At 52.4% G+C, this 21,736-nt stretch overlaps 11 protein-coding genes and 1 non-coding gene across 12 annotated transcripts; 4 read left to right on the plus strand and 8 right to left on the minus strand.

Moving 5' to 3' along the window:
- Nucleotides 1-3: 3 nt before the first annotated feature.
- Nucleotides 4-450, minus strand: SAICODRAFT_16598 (uncharacterized protein). Its single transcript, XM_019165677.1, has 2 exons — nucleotides 239-450; nucleotides 4-185 (listed from the first exon to the last, which is right to left on the minus strand). Exons 1-2 carry the CDS (start codon nucleotides 330-332, stop codon nucleotides 67-69), a joined length of 213 nt encoding a protein of 70 aa, XP_019027715.1. The 5' UTR covers nucleotides 333-450; the 3' UTR covers nucleotides 4-66.
- Nucleotides 451-540: 90 nt separating this feature from the next.
- SAICODRAFT_87520 (putative mitochondrial tricarboxylate transporter) lies at nucleotides 541-1,597 on the plus strand (the record flags this gene model as incomplete). The annotated part of the gene is made up of 3 exons (XM_019171501.1): nucleotides 541-620; nucleotides 672-677; nucleotides 731-1,597. Exons 1-3 carry the CDS (start codon nucleotides 603-605, stop codon nucleotides 1,595-1,597), a joined length of 891 nt encoding a protein of 296 aa, XP_019027716.1. The 5' UTR covers nucleotides 541-602.
- Nucleotides 1,598-1,695: 98 nt separating this feature from the next.
- On the minus strand, nucleotides 1,696-3,756 carry SAICODRAFT_51299 (transporter ATM1, mitochondrial precursor; the record flags this gene model as incomplete). The annotated part of the gene is made up of 1 exon (XM_019169048.1): nucleotides 1,696-3,756. The coding sequence occupies one exon, from the start codon at nucleotides 3,754-3,756 to the stop codon at nucleotides 1,696-1,698; it is 2,061 nt and encodes a 686-aa protein (XP_019027717.1).
- A 444-nt stretch (nucleotides 3,757-4,200) lies between these two features.
- SAICODRAFT_87526 (pyruvate decarboxylase) lies at nucleotides 4,201-6,309 on the minus strand (the record flags this gene model as incomplete). The annotated part of the gene is made up of 4 exons (XM_019171502.1): nucleotides 5,979-6,309; nucleotides 5,424-5,911; nucleotides 4,748-5,364; nucleotides 4,201-4,697 (listed from the first exon to the last, which is right to left on the minus strand). Exons 1-4 carry the CDS (start codon nucleotides 6,120-6,122, stop codon nucleotides 4,201-4,203), a joined length of 1,746 nt encoding a protein of 581 aa, XP_019027718.1. The 5' UTR covers nucleotides 6,123-6,309.
- Nucleotides 6,310-6,462: 153 nt separating this feature from the next.
- SAICODRAFT_63574 (uncharacterized protein) lies at nucleotides 6,463-8,020 on the minus strand (the record flags this gene model as incomplete). Its single annotated transcript, XM_019170000.1, has 5 exons — nucleotides 7,332-8,020; nucleotides 7,193-7,275; nucleotides 7,001-7,141; nucleotides 6,538-6,947; nucleotides 6,463-6,491 (listed from the first exon to the last, which is right to left on the minus strand). The coding sequence occupies exons 1-5, from the start codon at nucleotides 7,860-7,862 to the stop codon at nucleotides 6,463-6,465; spliced, it is 1,194 nt and encodes a 397-aa protein (XP_019027719.1). The 5' UTR covers nucleotides 7,863-8,020.
- Nucleotides 8,021-8,100: 80 nt separating this feature from the next.
- On the plus strand, nucleotides 8,101-9,570 carry SAICODRAFT_75258 (uncharacterized protein). Its single transcript, XM_019170966.1, has 3 exons — nucleotides 8,101-8,440; nucleotides 8,502-8,762; nucleotides 8,835-9,570. The coding sequence occupies exons 1-3, from the start codon at nucleotides 8,144-8,146 to the stop codon at nucleotides 9,483-9,485; spliced, it is 1,209 nt and encodes a 402-aa protein (XP_019027720.1). The 5' UTR covers nucleotides 8,101-8,143; the 3' UTR covers nucleotides 9,486-9,570.
- A 289-nt stretch (nucleotides 9,571-9,859) lies between these two features.
- On the minus strand, nucleotides 9,860-11,032 carry SAICODRAFT_4784 (uncharacterized protein; the record flags this gene model as incomplete). The annotated part of the gene is made up of 1 exon (XM_019168904.1): nucleotides 9,860-11,032. The coding sequence occupies one exon, from the start codon at nucleotides 11,030-11,032 to the stop codon at nucleotides 9,860-9,862; it is 1,173 nt and encodes a 390-aa protein (XP_019027721.1).
- A 390-nt stretch (nucleotides 11,033-11,422) lies between these two features.
- On the plus strand, nucleotides 11,423-12,503 carry SAICODRAFT_28677 (deoxyhypusine synthase; the record flags this gene model as incomplete). The annotated part of the gene is made up of 1 exon (XM_019167198.1): nucleotides 11,423-12,503. One exon carries the CDS (start codon nucleotides 11,426-11,428, stop codon nucleotides 12,362-12,364), a length of 939 nt encoding a protein of 312 aa, XP_019027722.1. The 3' UTR covers nucleotides 12,365-12,503.
- Nucleotides 12,504-14,742: 2,239 nt separating this feature from the next.
- On the minus strand, nucleotides 14,743-14,824 carry SAICODRAFT_t14. The gene has a single exon. It is a non-coding gene; the product is annotated as a tRNA-Ser (tRNA).
- A 630-nt stretch (nucleotides 14,825-15,454) lies between these two features.
- Nucleotides 15,455-15,628, minus strand: SAICODRAFT_40849 (uncharacterized protein; the record flags this gene model as incomplete). The annotated part of the gene is made up of 1 exon (XM_019168643.1): nucleotides 15,455-15,628. A coding segment is annotated over one exon (174 nt), but the record flags the coding sequence as incomplete, so codon positions are not given.
- A 1,202-nt stretch (nucleotides 15,629-16,830) lies between these two features.
- On the minus strand, nucleotides 16,831-17,678 carry SAICODRAFT_225264 (uncharacterized protein; the record flags this gene model as incomplete). Its single annotated transcript, XM_019166595.1, has 1 exon — nucleotides 16,831-17,678. The coding sequence occupies one exon, from the start codon at nucleotides 17,676-17,678 to the stop codon at nucleotides 17,019-17,021; it is 660 nt and encodes a 219-aa protein (XP_019027724.1). The 3' UTR covers nucleotides 16,831-17,018.
- Nucleotides 17,679-18,892: 1,214 nt separating this feature from the next.
- On the plus strand, nucleotides 18,893-21,734 carry SAICODRAFT_16608 (Rxt3-domain-containing protein). The gene is made up of 3 exons (XM_019165678.1): nucleotides 18,893-19,107; nucleotides 19,157-19,433; nucleotides 19,498-21,734. The coding sequence occupies exons 2-3, from the start codon at nucleotides 19,280-19,282 to the stop codon at nucleotides 21,657-21,659; spliced, it is 2,316 nt and encodes a 771-aa protein (XP_019027725.1). The 5' UTR covers nucleotides 18,893-19,107; nucleotides 19,157-19,279; the 3' UTR covers nucleotides 21,660-21,734.
- The last annotated feature ends 2 nt before the right edge of the window (nucleotides 21,735-21,736 follow it).

Below are 21,736 nucleotides of genomic sequence, written 5' to 3' on the forward strand. Positions count from 1 at the left end.
TCCCCCGACACCGTTGCCAAAAACCAAACGTGCACATCCAACTATGCAGTTTTCCCGGAACCAGATTTAGGCAAACACCCTCCTCTTCGACTTCGTTGTCCCCGTAACTTCCTTCGCCCTCACAATCGGCCCGTCCTTGAGTTTCGGGTTCGAGATGTAGTGGCCGTCTTCGTAGATGTATTGTGCTATCACATCTGTCAGCCCGGGGAGGAGGAAGAAGAGAATAAAGAGGACGTACACTGACGGTTACGCTTCGCGTGCTTCGTTACATAACGACGCTCGAGACGCCAGACTTCGAGTTGGGAGCGGAGTTTGTCGATGAGGGAGACCATTGTGCGTGCTTCAAAAAGGTAGAGATCGAAAAGGACAGTGGTTGACAGTTGACAATTGATGAACGAATGACGAGGTACTGGTGTCCTTGGTTGACGTCGAACAAAGTGGTCTCGGGTCTCCTCGGAAGTTCAGATATCGATGTTCGTGTGGACGCGCTTCCCCACACAAAACACAAGCACTGCGCTGTACAGTAAGGAGCAGCAGCGGCGTGCATCCTCGAGGAGGACGACCGACGTCAGTCAGATCGATACAGAGACGAAACTGTCAGGATGGCTACCGATAAGAAGGTGAGTAAGCTCCTCCCTCGATCCGTTTGATTTTGCTAATCATCCTCACAGCAAAAGGTCACATCACCCCCTCGATCCCCTCCAACCATCCTACTAACCTCACGAAACAGCCCTCCGCACTCCGCTCGATCCTAGCAGGCGGTATTGCCGGTGGTATCGAAATCGCAATCACCTACCCCGCCGAATTCGCCAAAACGTCCTATCAACTCCGCGACTCCGGCGATGGTAAGCCCCGTCTCCCACCCTTCGGGAAACAGTGGTACACGGGTTGCTCCACCGTCATCATCGGAAACTCCATTAAAGCCGCCGTTCGATTCCTCGCTTTCGATACCTTCAAACACCTCCTCTCTAAAGAAGACGGATCCATTTCCGCGCCGGCGACGGTATTGGCAGGTTTGGGTGCGGGTGTGAGTGAGAGTATCTTTGCCGTCACCCCCTTCGAATCAATCAAAACCGCACTCATCGACGATCGCAAGGGACCTAACCCAAGACTCAACGGCTTCGTCCATGGAACCTCCACAATCATCCGCGAAGGTGGGTTCAAGGCACTCTACAAAGGTCTCGTCCCTACAATCGCACGTCAAGGTGCAAACTCGGCGGTTCGGATGTCATCCTACAACTTCATGAAACAAGCAGCGACAAACTCCCTTTCCCCTGGCGAGAAACTCGGAACACTCTCCACCTTTGGAATCGGAGCTACAGCGGGCGTGATCACGGTCTACACAACTATGCCCCTCGACGTGATCAAGTCGCGTATGCAGAGTTTGGCGGCAAAGACGGAGTATAGGAATTCGGCGCACTGTGCGTATAGGATCTTTACGGAGGAGGGCGTGCTGAGGTTCTGGAGCGGGGCTATGCCGAGATTGGCGAGATTGGTTTTGAGTGGTGGTATCGTATTTACTGTGTACGAGAAGATCATTGACGTTTTCGAGAAGAGTATGCCTCCATCCCCCGGAAGTTATTGGTATCGTTGCTAACATTGTATCGTACAGTCGACCCAGATAACCGCTTCTAGAGTATCCAAAGAGTAAAATAACACATCCATGATACATCTCCTTCTTGAACCTTGACAATCTTACACACTCTTCGTCGTCTCCGGATCCGCTTCCTTGAGTTCATCCGTCTCCGGCTCATACGCATCCTCCTGCAAAACCTCCTGCGCAGCCCATAACCTACTATACAGCGTATCCCCCCGATCAATCAAATCCCCATGCGTACCCTGCTCCATCACGACACCCTTATCCAACACGATAATCTCATCAGCATCCAAGACTGTCCTAAGACGATGCGCGACGAAAATACTCGTCCGGCGTTTTTCGCGAAGGATGGAGTTGATGTTTTGGAGGAGTGCTTGTTCGGTGTAGGTATCGAGTGCAGAGGTGGCTTCGTCGAAGAATAAGATCGGAGGGTCTTTCAGCAATAACCGACTAATCGCCAACCGCTGCTTCTCGCCACCCGAAATCATCAATCCACGTTCTCCAACCTTTGTCTCGTATCTATCTGGTAAAGACATGATCGTATCATGAATTCTCGCCCTCTTCGCCGCTGCCTCGATTTCCTCCCTCGTTGCCTCGATACGCCCGTATTGGATATTATGCTCGATCGTATTATTGAACAACGGCATATCCTGCGGCACAACCCCAATCGCCCTCCTCAAACTATCCAAACTGACATCCCGGATATCCTGTCCATCAATTAAGATCCGTCCACTCTGGACATCGTAGAACCGGAACAAGAGACGGAGGATCGTCGATTTTCCGCATCCGCTGGAACCGACGATCGCGATTTTTTTGCCGGGACGGATGGTGAAGGAGACGTTGCGGAGGATGGGGCGGTCGGGGTGGTACCCGAAACTGACGTTTTCGAATTTGATTTCGCCGCCTTTGAGGATGAGATCAGGCGCTGCGGGTGTTTCCTTGACGGTGACGTTAACTTTGGTGAGGTTGAATAAAGTCTCCATGTCGATCAACGACTGCCTCAACTCGCGGTACACGGAGCCCAAGAAGTTTAGTGGCAGCGACAGCTGAAAGACAAGTTGGTTAACCATAACCAAATCCCCCACCGTCAAACTCCCATCCGCAACCCCCCGACACGCCAAATACATCATCAACGTCAACGCACTTGAAAAAATCACATTCTGCCCCACATTCAAAAACGCCAAACTCGTCGCAATCTTCAAACTGGCATCCTCATACTTCTTCAACGCCTTATCATACTGCCTGATCTCGTATTTCTCGTTATTGTAGTATTTGACCGCTTCGTAGTTGATGAGGGAGTCGACTGCCACGGTTGCGGCTTGGTTGTCTGCTGCGTTTGCTGCTTTGCGGAATTTTGTGCGCCAGGCTGTTGTTTGGATCGTGAAGAGGGCGTAGGCGATCATTGTTGCGAGCGTTGCGCCGGCGAAGGCGGGACCGAATTGGTAGGTTAGGATACCGCAAACCATGGTGATTTCGAGGGATGTGGGGATGACGTGGAATACCATACTCGTCAACAAGAACGAGATACCTTTCGTACCACGGTCGATTGCACGGCTGAGACCTCCGGTTTGCCGACTGAGATGGAATCCTAGATCCAATCGTAGGAGATGCCCGAATACGTTCCTCGCAACCTGCCTAATCGCAGTCTGCGCAACATTCGCAAACACCGCATTCCTCAACTCCTGAAAAGCCGTAGACCCAATCCGTGCGAGACCATACCCGAGAATGAGAGCACCAGCGGCGGTCGTCACCGTACCCCCGGTCGTCGAGAAGTCGACATTCATGGAATCCACAATCGACTTGAAATAGAACGGCACTTGGACGTTCAGCACTTTTCCACCAACGAGGAGAATGAGCGCGGTCACAACTCGGGCTTTCGTGCCGAAGGAGTCTTTGGGCCAGAGGTATTGCCCCATTTCTTTGATGATTGCGATATCTGCTCGGCGCTGTTCGGCTCTTTCCTCTTTTTCGGTCTTTGGTGGTGCGGTCTTGATTGTTTTGAGTTCCGTCGGGGTTGAGGGTTTTGCGGGGGTTACTGCTGTTGTTGCGTCCTTTGCGACGGAGGAGGTCGAGGTGAGCCATCGTGCTGCTAAAGGTGAAGGCAAGGATGGATCGAATGTGGGTATCGCGGTCTTGTGTAGTGTTGTGTTTGGTCTCATTCGTAAGGTCCGTCGTAATGATAAGGCGTCAGGTCGTAACAGCTATTCATCCACAGTTCAGGCTCCGTGGTATCCTCGATCGCAACGGGTGTAACATACGTGTTGTCTCCCATTCAACACACCCCGACATCCTCGAACGGCATTCGCGCGGATCCACATGATCCTCGAGTAATTACCAAACGTCGTACGCGTCTCGGAGAAAGTAACGAACGTTCACTGAGTTGACGTTTCTTGTCCTCGGTGTAAGCCCGGGAGACATGACGTGCTAGCGCCCCGCATCGAGATCTGATAAGGGGAGATAACCCATCGTCCTCACGACCTGCAAAAAAGATGAATGAAAATTTCAATCCTATCATACGGTCATGGCCGTTCTAACGATACAACCCTGCACTCGGCCAGGTAGACAGGCGTACAGCACGACTGCATCACCTCGTTCCCGCCGACTTACTGCTCCGAGTTATACTTCGCCGTCAACTCCGCCTGCAACTTCAACGCCCTCGGCGCATCCATCCTCGGCATAACAACCTCCACAACCTGAATCTTCCCTTCCCCACTCCCCGCCAAAAACTCCTCATCCCCAAACAACCTCTCCACCTCTCCCGGCGTCTTGACGAGCCAATTCCTGCTCTTCTCCGGAGACCCACCAAAGACATCGAGAAGTTGACGGAATTTCCAGGACGCGATGTCGTTGTACGAGGCGGTTTCGCCGTGGATGTAACGTTCGATTGTGTAGCCTTCGTTGTTGAGGATGAAGAGGATTGGGGAGAGGTTGTGGCGGATCATGGTTGAGATTTCTTGGACGGTGAGTTGGAGGGATCCGTCACCGACGAAGAGGATTACGCGACGCTTGGATTTGGGGTCTTTGTCCGCGTCGAGTTCTTTGGCGGCGAGAGCGGCGCCGAGGGTTGCTGGGACGGAGAATCCGATACTTCCCCAGAGAACTGTAATGTCTCGTTAGCCAACTCACACAGAACATGGTAGGTGAATATACCTTGCGAAACATGAATAACCCCATCCGGAAACCTCGCATCCAAAATCCCAAAATTGGCAGTACCAGTCTCGGTGACGACAACATCCCCCTCCCTCAAAAACTGCCCAACCTTCGGCCAAAACCACTCGTGCAAAATCTCTTTCTGCGGGGTCGTCGGCGTCGAATTCGAGAATTTGGGGACATCTTCCTTCGCAGTCGTAGTGGCACGGATCTTCTCGACGTCCATCTCGTCGATGATTCGCTCCAAGACATGCGTCATCCCGATATTCGGGAAAACAGCGTATCCGATCTTGATGTGGTCAGAGTGGAACTCGACTGTGTTAACCTGCCTCGTGTGATAACTGAAACTCCCGGTGTTGAAATCACTCTTTAACGCACCCACATTCAACACTAAATCCGCGCCCTCCACGAGTTCTTTGACTTCGGGGAGACTTACGGAACCGGCGTAGACACCGCCAAAGCGTTCGTGGGTTTCGTTGACGGAGGATTTCCCCATGGGGGCGACGAAGGCTGGGAGGTTGGTTTTGTCGAGGAGGGTGTGGAGGAGGCCGGTGACGCGATGACGAATCGCACAAGCGTCGGAGAGGATGATTGGGTTTTTGGCAGAGTGGAGAAGCCTATCCATGATCATTGTTAGCACATGTATCCAATACACGGGAGTGAGGGAGGTACGAACTTGAGGATCTCCTTGACGACATAATCTTCAGTCTCCTTATCATTCTCCGGCAAACTCAAATCGATCTTCTTCCCCAACGGCTTCGCCGAAATCTTCTTAAACGCAACATCCGTCGGCAACCCAACATAAACCGGCCTAGCCTTAACATAACACTCCCTCAAAACCCTATCAATCCCCTCCGCCTCACCCTCGTCCCCAGCTCCAAGCAGAACCTTTGCGCAACTAACCCCCGTACTCATTTTCTCAAACGTCCCAAAATCCCCGTTTCCCAGAGTATGGTGCAATAATGCTCCACTTTTTTGGGAAGAGGTGGAGGGTTGTCCGACGATGTGGACGAGGGGGACGTGTTCGGAGTATGCGCCTGCTACGCCGTTGAGCGCGGAGAGTTCGCCTACGCCGAAGGTTGTGATGAGGGCGGAGATGTTGTTGTGGACGCGGGCGTAGCCGTCGGCGGCGTAGGCTGCGTTTAGTTCGTTTGCGTTGCCGACCTATTTGTCACGAAGAGTCTTGATCAGTACTTGGAAGAGGAGGGGGAGGGGGAGGAGGTGGATGTACCCAGTAGAGACCATCGACGTTATCAATCAAGTCGAGGAAGGCGAGGTTGAAGTCACCGGGGACACCGTGGATAGCTCCGACGCCCAATTCTCTCAATCTCCTAAGGAGGTACTCCCCAACTGTGATCTGAGCTTCGCTTGACATGGTCCGTGCTTATTCTTCGTTGATCTGTGCTGTTCAGTTGGGGATGAATGGTGGTATAAATATCTCTGGGGCATGACTCGGGCTTCTCGGCACGGACGCGGTGTTGGATGGGTTTGACGTCACGTACGGTGCCGCGGGAGTGCGGGAGTGCGGAATTGGGCGCAGACAGCCGACACCCCAACAAGGCATTGTGGAAATGTCCGATTATAACGAGATCTCCGTTATTCTGTAGTTTCATGTTGCACTTCTTTAGGCTGAGCCGAGCCGGTCCTCGCGACTTTTACCACTCCCTCTTCCTCTTCCTCTGCAGAGTGTCTCCGCTTTCTGCTCTCCACGTCCCTCACTTCTGACCCCGACCCCGACACAATGCTAGCCGCACGGTCATAATTCGCCGTCCGTTCCCCTCTATTCCCACCCGCATTCCTCTCCTTCCACGCCTTCTTAATCTCCCAATCATGACTCTGCAACTCCCTCTCCGTAACCCCATCTTCAATACTCCTCAACACCTTCTCCACCACACTCTTATGATTCCCATCCTCCTTATCCGGTCGAAACCGGTTAAATCTCCAGCGTCCCCCTTTGTCTAGTCGGCATTCGACGATGAGGCCGGGCATGGGGTTATCGCCGCGTTCGCGCATCATGCGGTCCCAGTCGGATGTGTCGACATGGAGGGGTGCAAAGTAGGTATAGGAGGGCCCGCCTTCCCATTGGTAGAGGTGGAGTGAGGGGATGAGGTCGAAGTCTTCGTGGCCGTCAGGGGTTTTGGCAGGTTCGATGTCGAGTCTGAAGTCGATTGTGTTTTCGTGTGCTGGTTTCCACTTTAGACTACGACAAACTTAGCCCTCAATCTGTAGATGTGCATCACGTGCAGGACTTACATTTTGTCTGATGTGCCAAACTCGTATGGCGCGATGCGATTTGTGAAGATGAGGCCATCGTTCCCATGCGTCAGGTTTGGTAGCACGTTACGGAACATGTGCACCATGCCATACGCAAACTCAAACCCCTTCTCCTTAATGCTGTTTATCCAGATTAGTGACCATCGCAGACCACCAGACGGGAATACTCACAACAGTGGCGGCGGTCGTCTCTTCTCTGTGCGCATCTTCACACGGTATTGCTCATACGGCACGCCAATATTCTCTCTAAAATACTTTGCGCATGGAGGTCAGCGATGAAGACATACCAACAACGAGACTCTGCGCTTACCGCAAGCCTTTTATCATACGTGCGCTCCACGAGGCGCTTCCCATCCATCACCATACAATCAAAAACCAGGTAATTCAACCGCTTAACTTTGGTCTCCACACCATCCGCCCCCACCCTCTTCTCAAAATCATAAACAACCTCTCCATCAAGAAGTGTATCCCTATGCACTGCCTGTTCCAGCGTCCGGTCTCCCGCACAAGGAACGTGCATGCTAGGCGGTAGCTGATAATACTCGTTCTTCCGGTCAATCATATACACAACCTCACCCCCCCGTTCTTGCGTGATGTACATCAGCAACCTCAACCCATCGGATTTTTCGCAAACGTAGTAGTCCTCATGCTTTAGTTCGTCGAGGTGGTGTTTGCTGAAACTAACGGGTTGGGCACCGGGGAACCGTTGTCGCCGCCCGCGGTCTTCGGGGATGCCAAGGATTTGGCCAACGCGGTCGCGGAGACGGTGGAGTTCATCTCGGTCGCGGATTGGACGCCAGTCTAGGTCTTTCGTGCCGATTTCGGGGACTTCGACTCCCATTGTGGTTGGGGTGTGGTTCCTCGCGGGTGGTCTTTGGCGGGTGAAGTCGTGATGGGTATTGATAGGAAAATACAGGCAGGCGCTCTGCTCGAGAGTTATCGATTCCTCGACGAAGTGATCAAGGAGGTACCGATTGCGATTCAAATATTGGAGGTTTGTATTGTACGTACGCGAAACGACGTTGACGGGTCATGCACGGTCATGCACATGCCGTGCATCTCGAAATCCACACCCGCAAGTCCGCAAAAAGACATTGAAGATTAAATTCCAATTGATCAGCTATGGCCTCTCGATCTCTGGGCCTCGCACCGTCCCTCCGCTCCTCCCATATCATCCGCAGCTCTACGCTCGCTGCCGCTCGCTCCTTCCATGTCACCCAAGAAGCAGTGACCTCCATCGACGTCAACGAGTCCGTCCGCGCCGTACCGAAACTGAGCGGTGCCGGGCCCTTCGCGGCAGAGACTACAATGCAAGTCATCGGGAGTAGTGCGAGTCTGCTGAGTGTGAGCGTTCCGGCGAGTGCGCCGTTGTATACGCGACGAGGGACCTTGGTCGGCATGAACGGGAATCTGGAAAACGTTCGTCTTCATCACCCTAAACCATTTGATCCGTGATGCTGATAATGAAGGGTGTGAATAGACTACGAGTACATTGTCCCTAACCCAATCCCAAGGCCCTGCAACCCCCCTCCACCGCCTCTCCCTCGCCCAACCCTTCCTCTACCATAAACTCACGAGCACGGCCCCCTTCTCCGCACTCATCTCTACCAAATCACAGATCTCGTCGTTTTCGCTGCTCACGCTCGATGGACGCGTTGATTGGGTTGTTGCGAAGCGGGATGCGTTGTTGGCGTGGACCGGGTCGGCACTCGTTGTGAAGCCGAGGGCAAATCTGCGAGGTGTACGTTTCCCCCTGCCTCCCCTTCTCGCCCTTTTTTTCTTTCGAGTGCATTGTGCTAACGGGGTTCGATAGGGCATCGGAGCATGGTCCCAGACTCTCTTGACAGGCCGCGGCCAAGTCGCCCTCACAGCCCCCGGTCAAATCTTCCAAATCAACCTCGAAGCCGGTGAATCATACCTCCTCTCCCCCTCCAACCTCCTCGCATACTCCGCTACCTCCTCTTCCCCCTCCTCTCCAACTCCCTATCGTCTCCAATCGTCCGCCCAGCGAATGTTCAACCTCCAAGTTCCGTCATTGTCGGGCTTAGTCAAAATCCCCGAATCAGACTTTTTGTCACAGGTACAGACGAGCACTGCATTCAAGACCGCGGCGAAATTATGGACGAAAGCACGCGCGTGGACGCGGAGAACGATCTACGGCGACAAACAATTCCAGAAATTCGAGGGTCCGGCGACGATTTTGGTTCAGTCTCGTGCGAGGGGGTTTACCGACATTATCTCCACGCGTCAGGTTAGTGAGATGGCTGAACTCACGCCTGGGGCTGCACAAAGTCTCGAAGCACGATTCACTACCTCTGCTACTGGAAAGGATGAACTTGAGGAGAGCAATAGGGAGAGTGAGAGGGCAAATTATGCGGGGACTTTGAAGGTTGCGACGGTGAAGGATGGACGAGTGGTTTTGGAGGATACGCCGAATTTTGAGGAGTTTGTTCCGAGGCGGTAAGGGTGTAGGGCGTGGGTGGGATGTGGAAAAGTAAGATAAAGGTACGATTGAAAAAGCAAAGCAATATATATACCCATCTCACGTGCGTCTTTGAGATCGTTAGACTTTGTGCGGGAGTTGCGTGTTGCTTTGCGTGAAGACGTGGCCCTAAAGGGCGTGGGGATTCGGTCTTTGGGCGAGGAATTTACCAGTTTCACGAGCAGGTTTCCTGCTGTGTTGAAGGCCCTATAAGCATAGCTGATTGTTTTGGGATTTCTAAACCGTAGCCTCTTATGGTTCCTCGACATAGAAACAACTGCATTCGGCAGTCCATGTGGTGCATCAGCAGCAGTGATTGCCTCCAGTATCCTCCAATTTGTGACTATCGAGTACCTTTAATCATCATCGTCATCATCTCCCTTTGCCTTTCTTCGCCTCTTCTTCTTCTTCGGCCCCTCATCCTCATCACTCCCAAACTCAAAATCCGCATCATCCCTAGCCAACATCTCCATCCTCTTCCGTGCCTTGACCTCCTCCTCATCCTCGAGCTCCGTTCCTTTCTTTTCGGCAATTTGTGAGGCTTTTTTGAGGGCGGCTTTGAGAGTTGGGTCGTTGCGGAGGGATTCGGTGGTGATATCTCCGTCGGAGTCGGAGTCTGCGGTGGTGGATGTGAAGTAGTTTCGTCTTGGGGGTTCTGCTGGGGTTTCGCTTGGTTCTTTCGTTTCTTCCTTATCTGTCTTTTCGTCGTCGCTTGAGTCCATGCCGGCGAATGGATCGTATTCGCCGACGTCTGCGAAGATATCACCGTCATCGTTCATCGGATTCGCCACTGGTTCAGGTTCCGGCTTCTTCTCCTGCTGTGTCTTCTTCTTTTTCTTGACAAGTCTCTTGATCTTCCCGTCCGGTCCGACAACAATCTTGACTTTCTCTTCTTCTTCCTTTGGCTCCTCGGCCGGCGGTGGTGGCACGCCGATTTTTCTGAATTTAGACTTATCCAGTCCTTCCTCTACCGGTTTTGATGATTTTGCAACAGTTCTTCCCGCTCGCATCTTTGCTAATAGCTCGTCGCGTGTCATCTTCTTTGGCGGCTCTGCTTTGGCTGTCTGGAAAGCAGCTTCCAGATCTTCTTCCACGCCACCCTTGGGCCCCTCTTCCCGTGGTTTCTCTCCACTAAGATCCTCTCCTTGCTTCACTTTCTTCAACAAAGCAAAGTCTAGTCCCTTAACAAGATGCGTATGTTCCAGATCACCACCAAGTAGCTTGCTTTGCTCATAAGCTGTTCTTGCGTCTACATCCTTCAGCTTCTCCTCCTCTTTGTCCGCTTGTTGTTGTCGAAGTTTTGCCCGATCTACGTATCCTTCCGGCAGTATAGATTTCTCTTTCTTTTCCTTTCCTGGAGACTTAGGCTTCGCAAAGACATTAGTCGGCTTGACATTCCGAGGTGTCATACCAAGGGCCCCCGCCGGCTTTCCACGCCCAGGAAGCGCAAACCCACTCCGAGAGTTCGCGGAGCCCCCGGATCCAGGTCGAGGAGTTGCAAGTAACTTTCGGAAGTCCTGTTGATTCATTCTGCCCTTACCGAGGATTGCGACAGAAGGGGAAGGAGGTGTACGACTGGCGGGGTGCCTGGCAGAAAGCTTGCAGCGGCCTGCGTGCGGCCAAATATTATTTCGTAATTTCGAGTTTCTCGGCCAAAAAAGTTCAAGCTTTCGCGACCTTTCGATTTTTATTCAGCAATAATGTCTGTACCGAACGGAGCTCCCACTCAAGACGATGCTGCCAAGGCCGCTGCTGCGGTGCTGGTCAGGTCCACGCCCATGCCTTCCGACGCAAAGATCATTCGTGGTGTTGATTTCGAGGAGGAGAAGACACCAATCACGGTTCAGGAGCTGATGAGTCGCATGCCTCTTATCGGATTTCAGGGTACTGCGCTCGGTCGTGCGTGCGAGATCGTCAATGAGATGAGGAACTGGAGGCCAGAGCCTAAGGAGGAGACTGTGGAGACCGACGAGGAGGAGGAGGCTGTTCAAGATAGCAAGGAAGATGGGCCTGTGGATGAGGAAGCGGCTGCGGAGGCCAGCTCGTACCAACCGCCTCAGGACAAGACGACTATCTTCCTGGGATACACCTCGAACCTCATCTCTTCCGGTCTGCGTGAGACGATCAAATACCTGGCCAAGACGAAGCAGGTTTCATGTATTGTGACTACAGCAGGAGGCGTCGAGGAGGACTTCATCAAGTGTCTTGGACCGACCTACGCCGGAGACTTCAACCTCCCCGGAAAGGAGCTACGATCGAAAGGTCTGAACAGAATCGGCAACCTCCTCGTTCCCAACGACAACTACTGCAAATTCGAAGACTGGGTGATCCCAATTCTCGACACCATGTTGGAAGAGCAGAAGACGACCGGGCGCATCTGGACGCCATCCGCGATGATCCGTCGCCTGGGAAAGGAGATCAACAATGAGGAGTCAGTCTACTACTGGTGCTACAAGAACAACATCCCTGTCTTCTGTCCAGCAATCACCGACGGGTCGTTGGGAGACATGATCTACTTCCACTCCTTCCGCAACCCAGGTCTCATCGTCGATATTGCCCGCGACATCCGTCTCATTAACACCATGGCCGTCCGCGCGGTCAAGACAGGAATGCTTATCCTCGGTGGAGGAGTGGTTAAGCACCATATCTGTAATGCGAACTTGATGAGGAACGGTGCGGATTATGCTGTCTACATCAACACTGGACAGGAGTTTGATGGATCGGATGCTGGAGCGAGACCGGATGAGGCAGTTAGTTGGGGAAAGATCAGGGGTGACGGGGCTATGATGGAGAAGGTGTACGCGGATGCCACGATTGTTTTCCCGTTGATTGTTGCGGGAACTTTCGCGAGGCATGATTAGGAGTCAGGACGGTGGAGTTCGAGGTATGGAGGTGATGGCTTGGACAGAGCATCTGGCGTTCGCGGGTGGAGGAGGAAGTGTTAGTCACGGCACAGCCCCTAGAATACAAAGTAGATAAACACACTCAGTTCAGTCCTAGACGAATTATCTTCCCAAAGGCGGTTAGAATCGTGGCTCGCCTACACCGCCACCGTACGTATCGTAGACGCAGCTCTTCGCAGTGACGTAGACATCCACTCACTACAGGCGACAACTTGAAGAACACAAACAACATGAAGCAAGTCATCCGTTTCATCAAGGACGTTGCAAAAGATATTGATAGACCTGTTGGTGCTCGTGCGCTTGTCGTTGGTATACCCAATGTTGGGAAGAGCACGATTCTGAATGCGTTACGACATGCAGATGTGAGGAAGGAAAAGGTTGCAATCAACGATTGAATTGCCTATTAAGGGACCGTAATACATTCTTCAACCACACTACTCCCTGCCCGCTCAACCCATCGCACCCGTCGACGTCGCTTTCCCTCCACCGCCCTCACACTCCTCCATATTCCCACCATTAACGAACCTCTGATCCGCCTCGTATGCTCCCGCTTCGCTCGGTTCCGGTCCACCTGGGTACATCCCTCCCTGCCCAACATCCGACAACGCAGCCAACCTCACGCCTTCGGATCCTGGATGTCCTGATTGTGCCCTCATTTGGTGTTCTTCGGTATGGTAGGGACGGGTAGGGCTCGTGTCGCCTTTGTACTCGATGTCTGTGAGAAGCTCGTTAGCTGTTTGATTCTGATTAGATGAAGAAAGTAGAGAGAAGGGGTACCTTCGGTATGAAGACCACCTGAGCCGAGTGATTTGGGTTGGTGTGGGTGAGGAGCCATGTCGGTCGTGTCCTCCATCAATTCGTCGTGTTCATTGGTGAGGTGTGAGGCCATGCTGGATAGCTCAATGTTACTTGTGGTAGGGGGACAGACTCGCGTTCTTATAATGCCCTGCCTACGGTCATGTCATGGCAGGAGTACGACGATGCAACAGCTGATCAAGTCATACGTACGGCGGCGGGGTACGGCTGCAGCTGCAGTGCAATTGGCCGGCGTGCTGTAACCTGGTTGAAGTCATCTCGTGATTTTTCAGGCGGGATCAGCTGGGCGTCCTGCGGCACACGCACTTTCCCACGACGCCGGCCCTCGATGACATCACAGCAGCGCGCGCCACAACATCGCACGCTGGTCCCCCTCCTATATCTTGACAGGCGTTCGCGACTTCAACACAAACATACATCTAATCAACATGAGCTCTCAACCTGAAAAGAAGGGTAAGTCGTGGATCCGTCAGCTGCAGTGGAGCACTGCGATCCCTGTGATCTGCTGTCGCCTTCCTGCTTTCGGCGGTTTCGATGCTTTGGGATCGGATGGCTAAATTGTTGCTGGTAGACATCGTCGGCGGTGGTAACCAGGGTCACGACGCCGAGCACGAGCACAACCCCAGCTGGAAGCCCGAGGGTGTCACTGAGCGTCACGTACGGCTTCCTCCTCCTAAATCAAAATTATGTCGTCAACTAACACTCATATACACAGGTCGAGCAGCATGGTACGGAGAAGAAGCACGCTGGATCAGAGGAGGAGGGCATGGAGGGCGCTGATGCCAAGGATCTTGAGTAAGGGTTGGGAGGAAAGAGTATATGAAGGGTGTAGGATATGATGGATATGAGGTGAGAGTGTATGTTAATGCATATGGTGAACACATTCGTGTCTGGGTGTCAGTGATTCAAGAGCTCCTCGCATATCCACAACCTGGAGCAGTGCGCTGTCGCATGCCTATGGCAGGACAGGACAAGATCCCCCAAATTCTCCTTCACAGTGCTGTAGCTATATCGCATCGGTCATGGGACAAAACAGCAGCTGCAGATCCTGTTATCGAAAGTCCCATCTCGAGCTCGATTACCAGTCCTCCTCTCTCTTAGGGTTTAGCTCACTCGTATCGCTATCATGCATCAGCTGTCAGATTAGGCACACTAGAGTGAAACTGCGGTTAAGACTACGCTACAAGCCTCCCGTTTTTTTGCTCCGAGTAGAAAATTTATAAGGGGCCTGCCACCCCTTCAACCTCCTCGGCCAGCTGATCGCTAGAGGAATGGGTTCGCTGGAAGGATGTGGAGCGGCTGTTTGATCTGAACGCGAGCACATGTCAAATTTCGAATTCGACGCAGCCGGACGCGGAAGGACATGAGCACATCCCACGCTCCCCCCCCCCCCCTCGACAGACACCAAGTAACGCCCGAGAGTTCCCTCCGCCGCCCAAGATTGGATCAACATTACCACGTACGTCCGCCAACACGAGATTAGCCAAAACGATGGTCGACGCAAAATGCAAAAAAAGAATCGACGCCGACGCGATTCGAACGCGCGAAGGAAGATCCCACGGCCTTAGCAGGGCCGCCCGGTAACCACTGCGGCACAGCGTCAATTGGATATTTGCTTGCATTTTTCTTGGGTATATAATCTCCAGAATCTTGTTTACGCTGCGTTATTCTTCGTCCCCACCGCAGCCAGCAACTTCATCGATTGGGAGTAGACAGAAGCTCCGGATTTCGTGGTGTCTGATTATTGTTGATCTGACTAATATTGTATCGGGTACTTATGCTTCGATGTCGGGTAACGGAGATCTGCTAGTTTTTGATCGAGGAGAATCCACACGCACGTCTGTTCAAGTTGTCGGGACAGATGACAATGACCAAACAAGGGGAACTTATGTAATAATGTAATTGATTCCGTGAACCATGTTGCCTTCCTCACCAGCCATAGTCTATCATGCAATTGCAGCCTGGTAACCATTACGGCGCCTATACGCCGACGCCTGATATGAGTATACGCAGAAGTAGAAGTGCTCTCACCATCTGTCCTGTCGTCTACGAATACATGTGATATATCTCTTAAGGGGATTTTGTGATGGGTCTTCAATTGTCCAGGTTGATTCTTCAAGTTTGATTTCGTGGTGAAGGGAGCCCTATCCATCATGTCACGTCATTCTATTGCCAGTTGATATGTCTGTCCGTATATACCTCCAAAATTGGCTCTTGTCCTTTCAGCCCGATACTAATTCTCTGCTTCTCAACCACCACCTTCACAAACTTCCCTCTCGTTCCCTTTGGTATGGGAACATCAACATCCACATCTGCCAGCATTTGTCGCCATTGATACCACAATGTAGCCTGTTCTCCCCGTTCCCTCTGACAAACAGCGTCGTCCTGCACCTTTTTCTCTTCTGGAATCTGATTTGCCATTGTGTTCGTGTTGTTTCTACAGTTATTGAATTTCTGCGGGGTTCGATGAGGGTACGGCGTACGTTGACGTCAAGCATGTAGGACGGGAAATAAGGTTTAGACCGTGCACCAACATCCTTCTCCAGTATATCTATACATCAGTTCCAGTGGGTGCCTTGGTATTGATATGATACGCTATTCTATCCTTGTCTCAAATCATTGTCTATTCCCACCTAAATCTGGGTCCCAACTCCCGCAGCCTAACTTTCCCCACCTCCCGAAACATATTCCGATGCCATCTAAAGAACAAAAAGAAGCGGAGGTTGGGTGTAGTAGTTTCTTACAGCGGTGTGAGATTTTCTTGCGACATGCACCAGGCTCCCTAAACTCCAAGGAACCGCGACCACTAAAACACCAACCAACAAACCATTGTAAGGTCTAGGAAGCCCAGAAAGATCTCAAAATGCTCGGTGAAGTCACTACCGATGCAGAGGGACGCAATATTATCCTCCATTGGAAGGATGGGAAAGACCCGCACCAACTAGCTGACCTGGGAAAGAAGTCAGTGACTACAATTTACTGAACTGTCAAGAGATACGAAGCGGAAGGTACGCAGAAATGTCTGGGCAACCAGACCTGTGGTCGTAAGCCAGCAATGGATGCGTTTCTCGGAAAGGTTAGTCTTTTCTGTTGTCGATACAGCTAAACTGACAAATTTGCCAAGGTACAAGAACCTGTACAATCTGAATCCGACGCTCTACCAGGATGATTGTGTAGACTATGTCAACTACTACCACGCTACAAACATCAAGCGCTGGAACATCTCGACATTTCTCAAGCAGATCGGGTACACTCAAAAACAAGTCTCTGTTGAAGCTGCCCAGCGCAATCACCAGTTACGCCCCTACCATGCGGTCGAAATTAACCCTTCACTACCGGAACACAGATTATGCAGGGGAAAGTCGACGTCAAGAAACAACGTCCAAGCAAGAAATCTTCATTGTAGCAATGTTCAGTAACCAATGCCCAGCTTATCTCCTCTCATCTATCACTCCATCCGTCGAGCGGCGATCATATCCCCCAGAGTACCTCTGTCAACGATGTACTTCTTGTTTCCGCAAACCAAACCAGCGGCTGATCCACAAATCGTTGTGACATTGACCCATTCGGTCGGTCCAGGTCCCCCGTCAATGATAACCCCTTCAGGTCTCGTTTTATGTCGATGTGCAGTGACGTATGCCAATAGGAAGATCTTCCCCTGGAAGTCGGTTTGGAAGTAGAAGTGCATGATACCGTAAAATGCCTTATCCGCAAACTCAGGAGCTCGGCTCCACTGATTGGCATATCTGTCCACCTTTAGGATATATAAAAGACGAAGAAGTTACACCGTCCTGCGTCAGCAAGCAGCGTCACCGAGATCCTTGCCGAATTGCGCATAATCGAACCAGCGGTCCTCTCGCATATGACTGAAGAATTTCCCCTCCCAGTGATCTGCCATGATGGGCACGCTGCCTTGATAGATCAAGTGCGTCATGTCGATTGGGAAGGAGCAGGGAAAGTCAATCGTATCCAGTTTGGCGAGGATGGGAAGTCTGTTGAGACCCCTCGCTTTTGCAAAGGCTGCATTCAGCTCTGCTCGTCGTGCATCTATCCGATGACGTGCATTCGTACGCATATAGAGTGTGTCTGGAGGCAGACCTATCAGAGGGGGGGTGTTTGAATCAGCCGGGTGTACATGGCCTTTTGGCGGCTCCAAGGGATAGTAGTATGTCGTCTTCTGGTTCGGACGAAAGGGGACTTCAATGATATGACAGAACCGACAAGGAGAGATCGCATTGTGCCCCTTAGTCCCCATAACAGTGCTGATAGCAGGTGTATCGCCAGTCACCATAACCAGATGACAGCGAAGGTCGAACTTATGTTCGTTGTAACTATCCCAGCTACGAACGGAGGTCTGCAGGTCTAGGGAGACTCGATTGAACTCCTCGATAAGGAGTTGAAGGAATGTATCAAGCATGAGAGGTCTGCGTTTTCCGGGAACAATGCCAAAGGGCATGAGATTGGTCTCTTTAACCTGCACAGCAGGGGGAAGGCTGAGGTTGAGCAGGATGAGCCGCCAGAATTCATTCCCTTTCTGCTAGTGAATCTGGAAACCATCCAATGTTAATTGCATGATGACCTCGCTTGAACTCTGCGCATAACCTCGAGCTTTCATATCATCCAGCAGACTACCATCCAACACATCACAATATGTCTTATTCCCTGGGTTGACAGGTGCGGTGGGCTCAGCGAAGTGTGTCTAACATCGTTTTTGCCCCCTCTTAACCCTAATTGAAGAAAAAATGCGATGGATGAACGGCAGGCATGTGTACTTCGCCCGTAGCTTCACTTGCGCATCCCTCCTCATCTCTTGACAATCACGATTAGGACACTAGTCCAAGTTGCTCTACTCGCCGGTGTATGCGAGGCAATTGTTGACACACCGGTCCAAGACCAAGGGTTTCATAGCCAACAGATTCTCAATGAAAGTCTTGGTCTGCTCAATACCGACGGCATTCACTTCATCCTCCGTTGGAATCTTCTTCTCCTGCTCCAGTATGCTAAGGTAGCGACGAACGAGTTCGAAGATTGCTGTAATCGAGGCTTGGGGGAGACTGTGCTTGATCTGCAGCGGTAAAAGGTCTGTACAGGGTAACTTGCAACTTGTAGTTGTTCCAGAGATGATAGGGAAAACAGTCAATAAAGTCGTACGCATTGATAGCAAACACGGATTCACTGGTCGCGTAGGGGCCCAACAGTATCATTGTACTCGACCATTGTCGTATTCATCATGATCCAAGTGTTGCTGGTCTGCTAGTTCAAAGAGGAGGCTGTCGAATCCATTTCCTACCACCTTGCACCCCAGACCTAAATTCTATCGAGCTCTGTTTCAGCATGATGAAAAGCTGGATGAAGAGGGACAACGAGCATGAGTTTGCTAGGTCAGACCCTGAAGTCTTCATACGCTGCTCAGTCGATTATATCAACTCTGATCGATTGAAAATACCAAATCTTTTTTACGAACTGTGGGTATGCGCCAACACAGGAGACACTTGATTGGTATTTGCGCAATCACACTCAGCTTCACGAGGCAGCGAAAGCAGCTTAACTTGGAATCATGTGGTAGTTTGTACAATATTTGTCAGGGTGTTCTCATACCAATACGAACATAACTATCTTTGAAGCTTTCCTACATACAACTGCCCCACTAGCCCTAACCCTAAGACCCTTTTGTAGAGTTGTAAGGTGTTTGGTGTTTTGGTCGTGTAGTGACTTAGGGGGTGCTTAGGCGCGCTCTCGCAAGAAAACCTCACATGGCAGTATTGTCTGACTTTTCTTCGTTATCGGGGCCGGAGCGTAACCCGGGGTGCAGGCCGTTGCAGCCAATAAACAGCTGACGGTAAGGGACCTGCGAGCCTTCATCTTGAATAGTAAATAGTAAGCATCTAAAAGACTTTGATTATCTTCTTTTGATTCACTTGCTTCCAATATTACCATCACAAGGTTGTGCTCGGTAGCTGCTGCACCGTCCCTCTCTCCTGCGCGGTAGCTGATTAGGCGTATTGCCCGGGTCGCGACGTCCGACCGCAATAGCATTCAATCCCAGACGGTGATAGAATGGCAGAACAAGACCAAGCACCAACAGCTCCTCCGGCAGGCCTCGACTCCGTTGAGAGACCAGAACTTCTCAACCCGAACGCGGTCGCTGCGGAGAAAGACGCGAGCGCGATCAATGCGCCTGCCGCGGCCGCGGATATGAAGGACGGTCAATGTATGTCATGTGGTCTCTGCAATATCTTCTGAGAAGGCCAAGGGCTGATGTGTCTTTAATTCAGCTATGAATGCAGAATCGAACGCGGGGCGGCCGGCGGGTATTATGCCGTCGCCTAGGACTGTACATCGCCAAGGTCCGGCGGATGGGCATTCAGCCCCCACACAACACCCCGTCCATCCAACACCAACACCAGGACCAGAAAGACAGCATTCAAACCCGAACGAAATGCAACACAGACCTCAACACCCCCCATCGCCTTCCCACACCCGCCTCCCCTCCCTCTCCGCAACCCCCGACCCAACACGCGCACCACCCCCCGGACCCGGACCCAACGATCAGCAGCGCCATGGAGGTGGTGGATTACCGAGCATCTCATCTATGCCATTTCCAGGACAGCCGCAAGGACAGTCCGCACGACCGATGTCGATTATGGGCATGCTCGGCGCTGGAGGCGGTTCACAACATCAACACCTTGGGCAGCACCAACACCAACACCAGCATCCGGGACAACAGGGACCTATGCAAGGACCCCCCAAACGGAGTTTCGTGGACGAGGGACCGATGGGCGGATACGGGCGCGGTGGTCCTGGACACGTTACCTTCGATGCTTCTCGAGCAGGACCACCACCACCACCCCCAGGCTACGGCATGGGTCCCGCTCCCTCTACCGGCGGTATGTATGGCGGGCAGTATATGCACCAACAACATCAACATCAACACCAGCATCAACACCAACACCAGCAATATCCTGGCCCACCGCCGCCGCCACCACCTCCGCAGCAAAGTCCGTATGGTGGGATGGGTGGTGGGATGCCAGGGCCAAGCCCATATGGGCCTCCGGTACCGCCGCCCCAGCAGCAGGGCCCGGGGGTGTATGGTGGGTACAGACCCACACAACCTCAGCAGACTCCCCTCCCCGGTCCCAGTCCCATGCCAGAGAAGCGAGCGCCGTCGCCGCCGAGGGTGCATGCACAACAGCCCATGAGTCAAGCCCCCGGTTCCGGCTCCTTGGGAACGGCGCCGAATCCGACGTCCATCGGCGATGACGGACAAAAGAAGCATCATCACCACCATTACCAGCACCCGAGTAGTGCGGCGAGGCATCATCACCATCACCATACGCCTACGGGGGCTGTTGTGCATCATCACCATCATCACCACACGCATCCGAGACCTGAGCCTAGCCTTAGCAGTCCGGTACAGGCTATTCCCCCTCTGTCAGCGTTTACGCATGCGCCGCCGAGGCCGCAGGTTATTGTGAGGAATGAGAGGGTGGTGAAGCACCTTGATGGCTTGCCGTCGCAATTCTTGGGCACGCTGGTATATGAGTGGAAAGGTGACGGTCGCGCATTCCTCCCCAACCTACAGGGAAAGGAGAATTGTACACTTCAGGTGCGCATCGCGAAGAGGTATTTGCACAAGGACGGGGAGGGTGTCGTGAAGAGGTGTGTCTGGGGAACGGAAGTATACACCGACGACTCGGATTTGGTCGCGATGTTGGTCCACGCCGGCCGTATCTCCCTCGAGGACGGAGTGAAGAGGGATGTAGTTGTCACGCTGAGGGTTGCGCCGACGTTGGTGAGGTATGCCGGCTCTTTCCGGAATGGGATTAAGAGTAGGAGTTGGAAGGTCGAGCATGATGGTATGAGTGTCATGATTGAGGATGTACAGCACCTTCCCACCGGCGCGGCAGAAGGCGGCTTGAGAGGGAGGAAGAAGCGGATGAGGGAGTGGTGTACTATGCAGAAAGATGAGGAAAGTAAACGTGTTACGAGGACTTGGGGGACTGAGAAGGGGGTTAAGTTGGGAACTGGCGTGCTTCCGGAATTCTTGAAGCCGAAGCCGAGGGTTAGGGGGAGGGAAAGTAAGGATATTGAGGAGGAGGTTAAAGCGCGTGTTCAGGAATCTGAGCAACGCATTGAGGAGGCTAGAGTCGAGCGTGAACGTGCACAGGAAGAAGCTTCTCATGCCCACGCTCATGACAACGATCATGATGCGGAGGGCGAGGATAATGAGGGTGGGTTGGAGAAGGATACGACGATGGAGGAGGGTGATACGCTTGATGCGATCGAGGAGATGGAGGGGGATGTTACGATTGAGATGGGAGAGGACGAGGGTCATGGAGGGTTTGGAGGGCATGGAGAGGTTCTTGAGGAGTTGAGGGAGAGGGGTGGGGTGCTTGATAGGGGGGTTATTGAGGGGGCGCAGGTTCACGGGGTGTAGGCGATCAGTAAAGGGGAGGGAAAGATTGTGTCGATTGAGGAAATCTGGGTAAAATGGTTAGGGGTTTGGACTGGCAT

Source organism: Saitoella complicata (assembly GCF_001661265.1).
Source record: "Saitoella complicata NRRL Y-17804 unplaced genomic scaffold SAICOscaffold_1, whole genome shotgun sequence".
Taxonomy (NCBI): domain Eukaryota; kingdom Fungi; phylum Ascomycota; class Saitoellomycetes; order Saitoellales; family Saitoellaceae; genus Saitoella; species Saitoella complicata.